The sequence below is a fragment of the Panicum virgatum genome, chromosome 1N (assembly GCF_016808335.1).
Source record: "Panicum virgatum strain AP13 chromosome 1N, P.virgatum_v5, whole genome shotgun sequence".
In the NCBI taxonomy this organism is placed as follows: domain Eukaryota; kingdom Viridiplantae; phylum Streptophyta; class Magnoliopsida; order Poales; family Poaceae; genus Panicum; species Panicum virgatum.
In genome coordinates, this window is record NC_053145.1 from 64,953,610 (window position 1) to 64,969,039 (window position 15,430).

Consider the following 15,430-nt stretch of genomic DNA (forward strand, 5'->3'; position numbering starts at 1 on the left):
GCCGTCCCACACCGCACCGATGGTCGCAAAGCAACATCGGCCGCCGTGGTCCGCTGCGAGCAGGCAAACGGCAATCAAGCGAAGACCCCTGGCCACCAATAAGAAGGTAGATGCTTCGACGTGAGGAAGAATCAACACCCTTGAGCATGTCCCACGACGGGATAGCCAACACCGGTCGTCGGAGCAAGCAGTGCCAGAACCGAGCAGGGTCTCTAAAGACGACGCCTCCAACAAGGGAACGACGCAAGATGCGCCGTCGTCGCTCGTCCATTACTGGACAGGGTTTTCACCCAGAGAACCCCGCGCAGCAGGGTGATAGCTCCACAATGACGCCCTCAACAGGGGAAGCGACACCCTAAGGCGCCGCCGTCATCTGCACCGTCACAACGCCGGCGAGGGCTTTCGCCCGGAGCATCAGCCCATGCTGCACGTGCCCAGCTCATCAACCCATGCTGCACGTGCCCGGCTTGACACTCCGAGTCAAGACTAGGGCGGCGCCTCCGCCGCGCTGCCACACACCATGCTGCCGCTGGAACACCTCCGCTGCCTCCACCTGGCCACGGCCTCCTGCCCACACGCGCCGGCCACCCGGCATCGACGCTCAGGAGGCGTGGCTTGGCACTTCCGACCGTTGACACGGCAGCCCGTCCGGAGCGGCGCCGCTGCCGCGCCTCCACGTACTAAGCCGCCGACCTCCCACTCCGCTGCACCCGTTGCCCTAACCTCCTCACTAGTGGCGGCCACCCTTGCACGACTGCCGCAGCCCCCAAGGGCCGCACCACGCCGCCGGTGGTGCCCGGCCCACCGCCGTCGACCCCAGGCCGGACGGGCAGCAGCTGCATCTTGCCCTCCGTCGGGCCCGTCAGCTCGCCCGCCGCAGCCCCCGCCGCAGCACTCCCGCGGCTCGCAACTCCCGCCTCAGACGGTGTTGCAGCAAGGCCGCCGTCGCGCCATCTGCCGGACATCGCCGCTCCGCGCCGCTCGTCGCAAGGAGAGGGCGCGGAGAAGCCTCGACGCCGCTCCCCTCGCCGCAGCAGCCCACGCCCGCAGTGGCCGCCGCCGCGGCAGCCGCCGCCGCCCCTTCGAACGCGCTCGTAGCGACCATTGCTCCCGCGCACGGCCGCCGGCCGGCGAGCACCCACTGCGGCCCTCCAGATCCAGCCAAGGGGGCGACGGATCCGGCCAAGGGGCCACCGGATCCGGCCGTAGCAGCGCCGGAGCTGGCCCGCGCCGCAGTCGTCGAGCTACGCTGCCCGCGCCGCTGGAGCTCGAATCCCGGCCAAGATGGCCCTGCCGCCGCCTTCCTCGAGGTTGCCGGACTTCCGGCGAGCCTCTCTGGCAGCAGCAGGGGGAGGGTTGGAGAGGGGGCCGGTCCCCGGCGGCGAGCTGGGAGGAGCCGCCCGAGTCGCCCGCGGGGAGGCGACGCGGGGGCAGAGACACTTACCTAATGTTGGCATGCATGGCTCCCCAAGTATCATCATGGAACCAACTTAAATCTCATTTAAGTACAAAGCAATTTTTTCGTTACTGAATCCAGAGGAGTAGGCAAGGATCACTGCATCCAAGCAAAGACGAAAGCTAGTTGTTGCATCAGAGTAAACTAAAATTTAGGCACGTGAACTGGTCACAAACAGGACAATTAAAGTGGGTGCTCGTTATCCTGTTACATGTCATCGAGTATGGACACTAGGAGTATGTCCTTGCAGATTAAACTAATTTTCTGAAATCTGCAGTGTTTTCACTAATCAATTGGCACTTCCACCTCCATCTTTAGCCCTGGATGGTCGATAATCTGAAACAGCAGCACAAGATGTTTTCAGGCAAGGTCTGCATACAAAAGAATTATTGTCTAGGAAAGCTCTATTCTGATAAGTGCTACTGTGCGAGAATATAACATGGTCAAAGAATTTACAGAGCACGGTAGTATATAGTAAGTATATTGGACAATAATATATATATAGAAGCTATGCTGAGGAGACAGAAAAGAGTTCCTGTACCTGGATAAAGTCTTCTACTGAAAATGAGCAATCCTTTGTGTACCCCGCTTCTTCTAGTACCTTAGTTACTACTTGCTGCAAGGCATCACAATATGATTTGTCTCACATTGATATTCTACTTCCATATATTAAAAAAAAAACACAATAGCCTTATTACGATCCTGGGAAATGTACCAAAAAAATATTAATTGGGTACCTCACAATTTATATAACTAGTGACACCTCTTCTATCTTTTCGTGAAAAGAAAAATTGAGCTAGTATGCTTGTGTTCAACATTTTCGGTGCGAAATTATGACCATTTCACTAGCTTCAGAAATCTGTAGTCAGCTCTGAACACCATAGACACCTTTGAAGAAAATACAAAAGGTATAGTATATACAAACACAATTTAGTTAAACCATGTTGTACTAACATTTTAATTAAAGAAGCCATCGAAGATGTACTCTTCTGAACATAAATTGGATAAGAATGGGGGAAATATCAAAATGACTCCTTTGTTTACTAGGAAAATGGTCAGACAGAATACTTGTTGTAGGTTAAGAATGCATAGAAAGTATATTTCTGGATTTTTCATCTCTTAGGAATACAATGTGGCCTCGTAAACTCTTATTTTAACCACATTTCAGAATCCGTGCAAACTATCGTTATACAGTGCTCATAAATGGACTGCAAACCATGCTATTTCCACTTTATGCAACTCTAAAAGAACCTACAGTTTAATGTCAGTGTTTCTTTACATTGGTAACAAAATACGAAATTTTGTAATATGACATGCGAGTACCTCTCTTTGTTGATCGGACATGAATGACCCTGTTAGGTCATGTAAAACTTCTAGCAGGTCCTTGAAGGTTACTTTTCCCTTGCCATCAATGTCGTAAACCTTAAATATCACTGCTTCACAAAAAAAAAAGGATCAAACATTCAAACGGAAAGGAAATAAAGAATACAAACATGATAGTGAGGGATTACATTCGATCTTCTGCCGAAGACTGGCCTTTGCACTGAAAGTAGAAAGAAAGGCAACAAAATCTTTAAAGTTCAATCCATCAACCATACGTAGCAACCTCTGAAAACAAATAAAGAGAAACTCAAAATGGCAATCAAAAGCAACATATTGGTTGAATCATTTGAGTCAGCACAGTGTCTGTCCTGGTAGAACTTTGTCATGTAACTAATGATATCCACAAATTAGTAGAGTGGTAAAGGAAACTGGAGTAGCAATTTGTTTAATCTCGAGCTAGTTAACTTCTTGTTGGAAGTGATTTCTTTACATTGCACGGTACTAATTCAGAGTGTGATGGCATACTCTACCACAAAAGCTTAGACGTACACTCAGGTTTCTCAGGTTTTATGTATAGTGCTGTAGCTGTGCATCCTCTTGGTGAAGTTGTTCTTGTCAGCACAGCTGAAAATGTTCTTCAGCAAATCTGCAGGGCAGCAAAATACTGCACTTCGCGGGGAACCCAACTGAGGCCCCGTTCACTTCTCAAAAAAAATTTCTACAGTACCCGTCACATCGAATTTTCGGACACATGCATGGAACATTAAATGCAGTTGAAAAAAATAGTTAATTATACAGTCTAACTGATTAGCACGAGATGAATCTTTTAAGCCTAATTAGTTCATGATTAGACATTATTTGTCAAGTAACAACGAAATATGCTACAGTAACTTGTCATCGCCTTTTCGCGGACTGAACGGGGCCTGAACATGTCTAAAGAAAAACACAGTAGAGTTGACCATCCATCCATGATAACATTAACCAAAGAAACTTTATGTACATCTGATATCGGTAAATTGTGCTACCATTGCCTAGCTACCTAATAATGCTTGCAATAGTGGCTAACAGTAGGTAAGGTGTCTTCTGTCTTTCCTTTGTATTTTGATTTTTTATTCTTGGACTAAAAGCTTATCTCCATTCAGTGTTAGGTACTACAGTAAATCAGTAGTAGCTCTCTGAGGGCAAATATGTAAAAAAACAATAAAAGGGGAGCAAAGAGCAGCACTGTGGCAACAGCACCAAGAGCAGTAGTACTACATAAATCGAAACGTACAGTACAGCCCAACTAACGGATTGCCAAGAAAAAGAATGGGACAAAATCACAACATTCCTTTCTGTTTCTTGAGATGCAAACAAAGCCACAGGGAACTTATCCGGGACGAAACAGGTGGGCCAGGGGTAAGGGTCCCTTTTGGTTTCTTCCTAATAGATCCTAGAAAGCACTTTGACCGCTAATTAGTGGTATTAAATAAAAACAGTTTACAAAACTAACTTCAGAACCCCTGCGCTAGGAATCCTGAAGAGGTTTTTGACCGCGTGATTAGAAGATGGTTATTGTAGCATCAGTATAGCTAATTATCAATTAATTACCGTTATTAGATTCGTCGCGAAAAATTTGAAGAAATTTTACAAATAGATTTCATTTAACGGTCTATGCATACAAGATTCTCTTTTACAAGAATCCTAGAAGAGAGAATCCAAACACGGCCGATTAAGGAAGTGGATCGGACCTTGGAGAGCGGGTTGAGGGAGAACTCGGGGATGGAGAGGAACTCGTCCTCGGAGATGAAGCCCTTGGCGCTGCGGTCGAGCTGGCAGAACCGCTCGTACAGGGACACGATCTCCTGCTGCGAGACTGTTCAAGAACCCATAAACCTTCATCAGCGCCGTTTCATCAAAAAAGAAAAATCCCCGCAATCACCGAACCAAACAGTACAACAATAGAAGATAGGGCATCGAATCCGGAGAGACAGAACTACAGAAGGCGTCGTCTATGGCTGCTCACAGAGGTAGTTGCAGTGCTCCTGCACCTCCTCGATGTCGTACTGGGTCAGCATCGACGACGCGTTACCCATGGCTCCCCTTGCCCTCTCCTGATCTCCTCCTTTCCCGTTGGAATTGGAACCCAAGGAAGAGCGCGGCGGATGGGTCAGTTATTTAACCTGATCCGTATGGCTCTCAAATGGGCGGTGGCCTCGTGCGGCCCCGGACGGCAGCAGCCGGAGAAGCCGAGAGCCGCGAGAGGAGAGGATGGGAGGAGCCGCGCGAGCGCACCAGGCGACGCCAGGTATTCTGGTCCCGTCCCGTCCCGGCTGTGCTGCTCCAGGTGGTGCCCAAATTCCGATTGCCGGAGAGCCAATGCGATGCGACCGAGCATTGATGAGCCTACGTGTCATGGACCTCGCGGCTTTATTGTATTCGATGGAGTACGTGGGCCTTCTTGTGCCCCTTCGTCAGATCTGGTCAAGATGGACTGGCCCAGACTGAGGATGCCTTGTATTGTATCAGGCCCAACCCAAGTCTTCCTTCTCAGGGACGACCCTGTTCTTTCTTTTTCTTCAGAAGATTCAGATCATTAACCATCAGTGATCATTGATCAGAGCTCATATTATATTCACCAAGCAAAATATGCACGCACATGTTACATTCGATTCGAACACCCTCAGGTAGAAAAGTTGGCACACACGGCAAGCTTAAGCTACAATTACCTACAAGGAGAACAACTAGCACCGTCCTCTGCACAGGGAGCTGAGCTCTGTTGCATTCTCAAGAAAAATCTAGAAGAGCTTGAAGAGGATGCCGCCGTGGGTGGCGAAGAATGGCGCGAAGACGAGGGACTCGACGGCCATGAGCTTGATGAGGATGTTGAGCGACGGGCCGGACGTGTCCTTGAGCGGGTCCCCGATGGTGTCCCCGATCACCGCCGCCTTGTGGCAGTCGGAACCCTTGGGCCCCAGCGCCCGCGCGTGCTCGCTCGCCCCGGCCTCGATGTACTTCTTCGCGTTGTCCCAGGCGCCGCCGGTGTTGGAGGCGGAGATGGCCACCTGCACGCCGGAGACGAGGGCGCCGGCGAGGACGCCCGACAGCGTCTGCACGCCGAACAAGGTGCCCACCACCAGGGGCGTCAGCATCACCAGCGCCCCCGGCGGGATCATCTGCTTGATGGAGGCGTCGGTGGAGATCTTGACGCAGTTGGCGTAGTCCGGCTTGCCCGTGCCCTCCATCAGCCCCGGGATGGTGTTGAACTGCCGCCGGACCTCCTCCACCATCTCCAGGGCCGCCTTGCCCACGCTCTTCATCGTCATGGCCGAGAACCAGTAGGGGAGCATGGCGCCCACCACCAGGCCGATGATCACCTTCGGGGACAGCACGTCCACCACCTTCACGCCGGCCCTGCTCACGAACGCGCCGAACAGGGCCAGCGACACCAGAGCAGCTGAGCCAATGGCGAATCCCTGCAACGGGAAACATTTTTCTTATCATTGTTCTTGGAACAAACAGGCAGCTGCCTGAAAAATAGTATCTGAATTGCCTTTCCAATGGCAGCAGTCGTGTTCCCAGCAGCATCGAGTGCGTCAGTCCTCTCACGAATCCTGTGGCTCATCCCTGCCATCTCAGCAATGCCACCGGCATTGTCACTGATAGGACCGTAAGCATCAATGGAAAGACCCGTAGCAATGGTGCTCAGCATGCCGAGGGCAGCCACGGCAATCCCGTACATCGCGGCAATGGTGAAACTGACGTAGATGCCAACAGCAATAGCGAAGATGGGGATTATGACGGATTTGTATCCCAGAGCAAGGCCGAAGATGACATTGGTGGCGGCACCAGTTCTGCAGGCATCGGCGACATCTTGCACAGGACTGCAGCATGCCAAGTGATGAGCAGTTAGCACCATGGATGGCTAGAGCACTACCAACTTGCTGATGAATTTTCATAAAAAAAAAGAACTTGCTGATGAATTTTTTTCTATAAATGAACTGCAGAATTTCTTGCCTGTATGCATTGCTAGTATAGTATTCTGTAACGTATCCAATGATCAAACCAGCCCAAAGACCAATTGCAACACATAAGAACAAGCCCCTGCAAAGTGGTTGCCATTGCAATTATCAGAAGACAGCTCAGTTCATCAAACCTGCTAGCAACAAACAAGCATCACTAACTACTTTGTCTTACCAGTTGCTAACTTCTTTCTGTTCACCAAAATTGAAGATTGTGAATTTAGCTGGGAGCGCCAACCAACTGATCAGCGCGATGCCGACAGTCATCAGGGCTGTCGAAATGATGAGCTGCTTCTTCAGTGCAGGCTCAATCTCTTTGACAGCCTTTATCTCGAAGATGTCGGTTGCAAAGAGCGTGGTGATCAAGCAGACGATGATGCCAACGGAGCTGACTAGCAGCGGGTAGCACATCCCAGTGAAATCATGGTTGACCCCGAATGAGGAAATGGATGCCACGACAAGGGCAGCGCAGGACGATTCAGCATATGACCCAAACAGATCCGACCCCATTCCAGCGATGTCACCAACGTTATCTCCGACGTTGTCAGCAATCACCTGAGAAACAGAAGTTGTGAAGTTCAGTAAAGCGTTTCCCTTTCCGATGTCAAGTTTTTTTTTTTTGAAGCAACTTTATTACATGTCAAGTTCAGTAAAGCGATGCCAATAAGCCTCTGTTGGTTCCACGAACTATTTTTTAGCCCCTATCACATTAAAAGTAAGCTTACCATTTAGAATTATTAAATAAAATCTGTTTATAAAATATTTTTGATAGATGGGTGCTGATTCGCGAGATAAATCTAATGACTCTAATTAATCCATAACTTGCTACAGTAACTATCCGCTAATTATGGATTAATATCCCTCGTTAGATTTGTCTGTCGATTTAGCTCCATGATTCTGTGATTAGTTTTGTAATTAGATTTTATTTAATACTTCTAATACTAAGATTCTTTTTGAGGTGACATATAGTCTAAAGTTTAGCTCCTGAAACCAAACAACCCCTAAACCATTGAATTGATGTTTTATTGCTGCTGAGCTGGTGTGAATTTTTTTAGACCTAGTATAATAATGGATAACGCTATCATTTATACGACACTTAAATATTAAATAGTGACAATAAGACGAAGAAATTGGTTATGCTTGAAATGGCAAGAGTTGAGAAAACTTCCACCACATGAAAAAGGAAGAAGCTGTGTGTCAATCACATCAAATCGATGAAGAGATGCATTAGGAAGTAAAGAAAATCAAGAAACTCACAGCGGGGTTTCTGGGATCATCTTCAGGAATGTTCATCTCAACTTTGCCAACAAGATCAGCGCCCACGTCGGCCGCCTTCGTGTAGATGCCGCCTCCCACCCTTCCAAACAGCGCCATTGAAGATCCACCAAGGCCATACCCGGTGATGGACTCGAACAGACCCTCCCAATCGTCGCCGTAGTAGAGCTTGAACAGGTTGATGGCGATGTAAAGCACCAGGAGGCCATTCGACGCCAGCAGGAAGCCCATCACCGCGCCCGAGCGGAACGCGGTGATGAAGGCCTTGCCGACGCCTTTCCTGGCCTCCAGCGTGGTCCGGGCGTTGGCGTACGTGGCGATCTTCATCCCGAGGAAGCCAGACACCACGGAGGTGACGGCCCCGAGCAGGAAGGAGACGGTGCTGAAGAGGGCGTTGAAGAGGGCGGGCTTGCATTCCCTGTCCTTGCTGTACGTGCAGGGGTGGCTCCTCGTGCTGAATCCCTCGACGGAGCCGAGGAAGACGAAGATGACCACGGCGAAGATGGACATGAAGATGCCCACGTATTGGTACTCGGTGAAGAGGAACGATGTCGCTCCTGCGCAGCAGATCAGACTCAGAATCGGGCGGTGTCAGGCAGGCGGCACACGTGTGCGCCAAACCGGCCGGCCGGCGACGAAGCGATGAGTCCCGGATCATTAGTTAAGGCCGGCATCCGGCAGCGCGCTCACCTTCGGCGATGGCGTTCTGGATCTCGGCGCACCTGACGACGACGTTGTGGTCGTTGAGGCCCTCCTCCTCCTCGATGAGCGACTCGCCGAGCACGTCCTTGTCCCTGGCGCCGCCGCGCGCCGACGGCGAGAGCTTGACGCGCGAGACGAGCACCCACTGCGCGACGGCGAAGGCGATGCCGACGACCGCGGCGAGCGGAACGAGCACCTGGGTGGCGTCGTCCGACAGGATCGCCATGGTCGAACGGAATGCGGCGGCCTGCTGCCGAAGCGCTTAGCACTCGAGGAGCCGGAAGGAAGCTGGCGGTGTGAAGCTTGTGCGGATAGGTATGATGCGTGTCAGCTTGTGCCTCTGGCGCGCTCTGTGTGCGGTGCAGTGTGCTCTTTCTTTCTTTCTGGCGGTCTTCGGAGGTGCCGAGTTTATATAGCTGCGTCGGAGCTGTCAGGTCTCGGGTGTGCACGGAGGGCAGCAGGTGACACCCGAATGGAGCAAAATTAAGGGCAATGAAAGTTTTTGAATTTTAAATTTTCAAAAGGAAAATGAATTGGATTTTGGTTTGCCTTCGCTGCAACGTGGGCTCATTCCTCGTTATTATCTTCTTGAGACAGAATTGGTCGCGTAATCAAGCTGTGTTGATTGTCGTCAGCAAGCTAAGATGTTTTTTTTTAAAAAAAAATTGCAAGAAAAAAAGAGGAAGGAAAGCAAACCAGGAGGATTGGTCCAACGGGAATGCCAAGTGGGATGGGTGAAATTTGAGGAAAGACAAGGTCGCGTGCTCGCGGTTTCTGGGATAGCGGCCGTCCTTATCTGTCGCCTGTAGTTTTCTTGTTTCTCCGGCCTGCGGTCAGCAGCAGACGGATAGCGCGGCGCCGCCGGCCGGTGTCGCGTTGATTCCTCGGCGACGCCACCGGGTTTCCGCCGATGGCGACCGGCGACGGCAGGAGCGGTAGCCGTTTTCGCCTCTGCGCACCGGGGGGGCCCTTCGTTGCCCCTCCCAGTGAAAAAAAAAACTGAGGCGGCGCCTTCGCTGCCGGGGTCTTCGCAGCGCCGGCAGAGGTCACAGCACCCGGCGTCAGCTGTTTCCGTTCCCGCGGCCACAGCAGTTTGTTTCAGCGCTCGAGCGCCTGCCGATCGATAGACGACAGCGTTACCGTCAGAGTTATTGAACATTGAGCATTTTCGACCCCGTTCGGCTGAGCAGAATTGGCTGGTCTGGTGGCTGATTCGAGCTCTGCTGGTGGCTGGCAACAGCGGCTGGCAGGTTGGACCGGGCACCAGCCTAGCCACAAGCCCCAGCCACTCCTGGCGAACCGAACAGGGTGGAAGTGTGCACTGCTCTGGGTGGGGCTCGAAGTGCGCAGCGGCTGCTTCGTACCTGACAAGGTGCTTTGGTTACTTGCAGTGTGTTTAGATGGTGAAAAAGTTTGGGTTTTGGTACTATAGCATATTTCGTTGTTACTTGACAAATAATATCTAATTATAGACTAATTAGACTTAAAAGATTCATCTCGTGCTAATCAGTTAGACTGTGTAATTAGTTATTTTTTCCAACTACATTTAATGCTTCATGTATATATCCGAAGATTCGATGTGATAAGTATTGTGTGAATTTTTTTTGAAACTAAACGGGGCCTTGGCTGTGCGCCGAAGAAGGTCTGACAGGGTTTAAGTGCAATGCAGCTAACTTGATCTTACTATGCAGCTAGTACATGTATTCGTGTTCGAGAAAAAACACACGGCTGAATGGATTAAGGACCGATGGTTCGGATCTTTTCCTATGATATGATCAACATGGTAATCAAAAATCCAAACTGAGTAACACTTGAACTGAATCTTGCTCCGCTCTGAACTGCACCGACGACTCAACGGAGCCAATGCCACCGCACCAGTTGAGTAGTACTGGCTCTATTAATGAACAAGAAACAGAAAAACTGATGCGGCCTCAGCATTAGCTCTCTACAACATCAAGAATTCAAGATCGCTTCTAAGATCTGAAGTATTTTAAATGCTGCAAGAGAATTGTATAAATTACTCCAGGTTTCCTGAAAAAACTGTTGGCACTAGGACGACCCATGTCATCATCATGGACCCACAATGGGGGACACTGCGTCGTATAATGGTCGATGACTCAAGGCACCCCGTTTTTTAAGTATCTTCTAAAGACCTAAATGGGGGGGGGGGGGATTTTTGGCCCCCTATTGAGCCACGTCATCAAGAAAACGATAGCCGTCCGATCGGCCAGAAAAGAGATCTCGACCATCGGATCGTATGTGTATTTTACAGAAAAGCCCCTAAACTTTACAGAAATCAACCCGTAGTCCGTATATTTTTATGAAAAAGACCCTAAACTTTCTACAAATCGACGCGCAGTCCAAAATTTTGCAAAAAAAAGAAAGTCCTCCGTCCTCCTACTGCGACCGCCTGCTCGTCATCGTCGCCGAGCCGCCGTGCGGCCGTGCCTCCCCCCGGCCCACCACGCCGCGACGAGTTGTCCGCCAGGCAGCCGCGCCGAGCCACCGCGCCGCCACGCCAAGACGCCGGACCACCGCGCCTCCCATCGGGTCGCCGCGCTGGGTTGTCGTCGCCAATCAGATGCTCGACGCCGCTCCGGCCTGCACCACATCGGACTGGACCTGAGGCAGATCCAGGCAGACCCGAGGCACGGTCGCGTAGCCGCTGCGTCGTCGACATCGTGGTCCTCAGCACTGGTACACTGCCGAGGCTGAGATTGGGGACCGGCTGCAGCGCTTGATGCAGCAACGGCGCCAACGGAACCCGCGCCCGGGCGTCTGGCCCCGCGCTCGTCTGCCACAGGTGGCCTGGTGCCTGGCTGTGCCTCCTGCAGGGCCGCCACGCGCCAAGCCGTCGCGCTGGGCCATCGCGCCGACTCGCCGCAAAGGAGGAGAGCGAAGGAGCGGCGGGGGACCGCCCCCACGAGCCGGCCGCCACCGCCCGCGCGCCGCGAGGCCTCACCCGACTCCGGCCCGAGCTCCGGCTGCCTGGTCGGCGCGCGGGCTGCCGCGCCGCCACCGCCCCCCAGCCGCCCGCCCCGCGAGGCGCGCCGCCTGCTCAGATCCCGGCCGCCGGCCTCCCACCACGTGCGCAGCCCTGGCTACTAGCCCGGCGTGGGCGCGATCCCCGGCACGGCTGTGGCCCCCCGGCTCAGCGCGCTTCCCCCAGCCCCGAACACAGGCCACCGCGCGCGAGCAAGCTGCCAGCCCAGCGCAAGGATGCGCCCCTGGCCCCCTGGTCACGGCGCAGGTGCGACCCGGAGCAGCGCAGCCCCGGCCATCGGCGCACGGGCGCTGCTCCTGGTGGCGCCTGGCCACGGCACGAGCGTTGCGCCGCCGCCGCCCCAGCAACCGGCAAGCGCCAGGGAAGGGTCGCAGGCTCCCCCCCTCCCCCGCGCCTGATCAAAGGTGGAACTGCCTCCTCTCTATTTCCTCCGTGTGGACATGAGCAGGGCCGGCTCTATGATTTCGAGGGCCCTAGAGCGAACCGGATGCTATGGGCCCTCTTAGATTAAATATTTTTTACTTATATAACATGATAAAAAGATAGTAGTACTAATAATATATATATACTTTTTGAAGAACATTATCGATAGTACAAATTAAAAAGAACAGCATAAAAGCCAGCATAGGTACCTCAAATACTTTATAAATAATAATACTTCAGTCCTTCGCGAAAAAACTTCTATGAGCATTTCTTGATGCAAAATCATTAATAATAGTATCAAGATCAATGATGCCCAAGATGGCATTCTCAATGCTGCACATAGCCAATCCATTTAATCTTCCTTGTAACATAGTTGATCTCAAATAATTTTCAAGAGTTTCAATTTTGAGAAACTTCTTTCTGCTGAAGCTACCGTCACAGGTACAGTTAAGAGGACCCGATATGCAACAGAGCCATTTGGATAACAATCTAAAGTTGTAACAAACTGAAAAATCTCTGGCGCTGACATAAAATCATCTGGCAAAGTTACTTGCAATACTTTTAATTCAGAGAAAAAATCATCTAGATCAACATCAGATGATTTATCATCAGAAAAGACTTCTACAAAAGCGGTGCAATGTTTTCGCAGATCATTATCATCCAAGCACCTTTTCAAATGTCTTCAGCTATTCGAATCGACTAGTCAATGAAGCAATTGCAGCATCAACGATGACAAGAAAATAATTAACTCTAAAGGATTCCATAGCAGATAGTTGAATTTCTTCATCTTGATCATTTATTTCATCAAAATGCTTCTTCCTTTTACTTTGACATTTTGTAGGAAATTTTGGCTCTATATCCATATCAGATGCAATGGCTTTTGCAGCCTCAATACTAGAGTGGAAGCCTTCATTTCTATACTTTTGAAAATATGAGATGATCCCTTCAATTTGTTTGAGAGTAGCATCCATACAAATGCTCTTAGACTGCAATTTTTTGCTCACCATATTTATAGAAAATAAAATATCATGCCAAATAACCATACCAAGTATAAACTCAAAATTCTCAAGTGTACTGACTAAAGATTGAGCATCACTTAGTGCTGCTGGCCTTCATTTCTATACTTGTGCAAAGCACCCTTTTGTGATTCAACGAGCCGTTCATCTTTTTTTCTTTTTTTCCTTTTCTGAGATCCCGACAAATGCTTCTTAGGTAACATTCTAATAACACCTAAATTATGAAGGAAAATAAATAGAGAAATTAGAAGTTTAAACCTAGAAATCTAAGTATCCAACTGTAGTCACGAAGTAGCAGATTACTAGTACAAGCTAATAGTTACTTACCAATTGCAAAACGTTGCTCGCTTGGCGGCTTGCTCACGAGTGCAGTAGCAGGCGATCAGCCGATCACCAATCGGCAGTCGCCGGACGCAGGGCGGGCGGCCGGGAGGCGGCGGCCACAGCGAAGTCTGCCATGCGATGCGAACTTGCGAAGCCGGTGGACGCCGCAACGTTTCGACTGCCGAAGCCAGCGATCGACAGGCTGCCTGTTGGGCTTCTTCTGATGTGTAGGTACTAGTGTATACATATTTGATTCTGGGCCCCCCTCGGCCGTGGGCCCTAGGCGGTTGCCCCTCCCGCCTAGGCCCAGAGCCGGGCCTGGACATGAGGAGATAAGGGAGGGAGAATGGAAAAGTACTGTGGCGGTGTGGCCTTCCGAGAGGATAAGGTCGGCGGGAGGCTGAGCCTCATTGATATTTGCTGACCGGACTGCAGCAGCTCAAAAATGAAAGGCTTGGAGCCTTTTAAGCCCTTTTCCGATTAGATGCACAAAGACCCTCGATTTGTGCATAATAGCAGCCCGAAGCCTACTATAATATTCAATAGTGGTCTGAAGTCCACTATATTAACTTTCATTACATGTTATTATTTTATGTATTTCAAATTCCTGCAATTATTTAAATCTCGCAGTTTTTTTTGCAATGCATATTATTTAATTGCAAAACATAATCCTGAAGATTACGCTCAACCGGCGTAGGAAAGAGAGAGTGGGAAGGAACGGAGCGAGGGGAGAGCCGCAGGGCAGCACGGCGGCGCGCGCAGCCCTTGCCCGAGCCAATCGCCGCCGCGCACTCCCCTCCGCCGGGTCGCCGCCGCCTCACACGCTGGCCGGCCTCCGTGCGCCGTGAGACCTAGGCCTTGCGCAGGAGTCCCGCCGCCGCTTGCTGCTCACCGCCGCGCCCCTCCACCATCGGCCTCGCGCCCCACCGGCCGTTCTCGGCTCCGCCGCCAGGAGGGAGCAGGGACGAGCCGTGGGGAGAGAGAGAAAATGGGAGGGAGGGAGGAGGGCATCGGTGGGGGGAGGGAGTAAAAAAAACCCAGGTCCGACATTCGGTAGTGGGTATAGGGTGACCCCGATGGGCAAAATAGTGATTAGCCTGCGATAGACGTTTAAAAATCTCATGCACGGATAAAATAAAAACACACCCTTATATGTTAATGCTATACAGTTGTTCCACTCTACACAAGCTATTCAACATGCTAACAGTAATTGCAGCAAAAACCTGCGCCCAAAAAAAACATGAAAACAAATTGACCAATTAGCCTCACATACATTGCAATCTTAAAAAAAATATTCTATGAATCTAATTACATTCTTCTTCCATGTATCAAACAAAGTTCCATATAATACAAATAAAAAGTAAAAATCAGGTGAAGATAAGGGAGGGCAAGTGGATGGCGTCGATCTGCAGTCAAAGAGATAAGGCCGCATGGAGCCCACCATGCAGTAAAAGGTCGAGTGGCCAGCAGATCATGTGGTGCACAGTGTTTCCTGCTTTTTTTTAAAATCGTGTTTACCTGCTTTCAAACACGAAACTTCGGGTATTATATATACTATATTTTTTCCATATTTATGAAACTATTTTCACTCCAATTTTATTTTCAATCTATATGATTTTTAAATAATTCATAGTCAAGAGTAAACACGTGTCATAATAATAAATGATGCCCTATCAGACCTTCCATCATTCAACACCGCACAATATAAGTATACACTACTATGGAAAATCAAAGTCAAAACTGACATTGGTAACAACAAAAAATCATATGAATATTGGATCCTTCAATTTCGGTCGGATAAGTTACATGACTTTTGAAATTAAAAAAAACACTGGTCTACAGGTCATGGCGCGGCAAAGGCGCGCCAGCCTTTCTAGTCTGATCGCTAATCCAGGGGCAGAAGATT

At 50.3% G+C, this 15,430-nt stretch overlaps 2 protein-coding genes and 1 long non-coding RNA gene across 3 annotated transcripts; all 3 read right to left on the reverse strand.

Annotated features, from left to right (window-relative positions):
- Positions 1-1,516: 1,516 nt before the first annotated feature.
- LOC120657511 (calcineurin subunit B-like) lies at positions 1,517-5,009 on the reverse strand. The gene is made up of 6 exons (XM_039935831.1): positions 4,785-5,009; positions 4,510-4,634; positions 2,968-3,064; positions 2,780-2,889; positions 1,998-2,072; positions 1,517-1,792 (listed from the first exon to the last, which is right to left on the reverse strand). The coding sequence occupies exons 1-6, from the start codon at positions 4,852-4,854 to the stop codon at positions 1,742-1,744; spliced, it is 528 nt and encodes a 175-aa protein (XP_039791765.1). The 5' UTR covers positions 4,855-5,009; the 3' UTR covers positions 1,517-1,741.
- On the reverse strand, positions 1,557-9,131 carry LOC120657510 (pyrophosphate-energized vacuolar membrane proton pump-like). The gene is made up of 11 exons (XM_039935830.1): positions 8,746-9,131; positions 8,038-8,612; positions 6,956-7,335; positions 6,776-6,862; positions 6,312-6,642; positions 4,785-6,234; positions 4,510-4,634; positions 2,968-2,999; positions 2,780-2,889; positions 1,998-2,072; positions 1,557-1,792 (listed from the first exon to the last, which is right to left on the reverse strand). The coding sequence occupies exons 1-6, from the start codon at positions 8,981-8,983 to the stop codon at positions 5,557-5,559; spliced, it is 2,289 nt and encodes a 762-aa protein (XP_039791764.1). The 5' UTR covers positions 8,984-9,131; the 3' UTR covers positions 1,557-1,792; positions 1,998-2,072; positions 2,780-2,889; positions 2,968-2,999; positions 4,510-4,634; positions 4,785-5,556.
- Positions 9,132-13,079: 3,948 nt separating this feature from the next.
- On the reverse strand, positions 13,080-13,729 carry LOC120657512. Its single transcript, XR_005668212.1, has 2 exons — positions 13,528-13,729; positions 13,080-13,414 (listed from the first exon to the last, which is right to left on the reverse strand). It is a non-coding gene; the product is annotated as an uncharacterized LOC120657512 (long non-coding RNA).
- Positions 13,730-15,430: the final 1,701 nt, after the last annotated feature.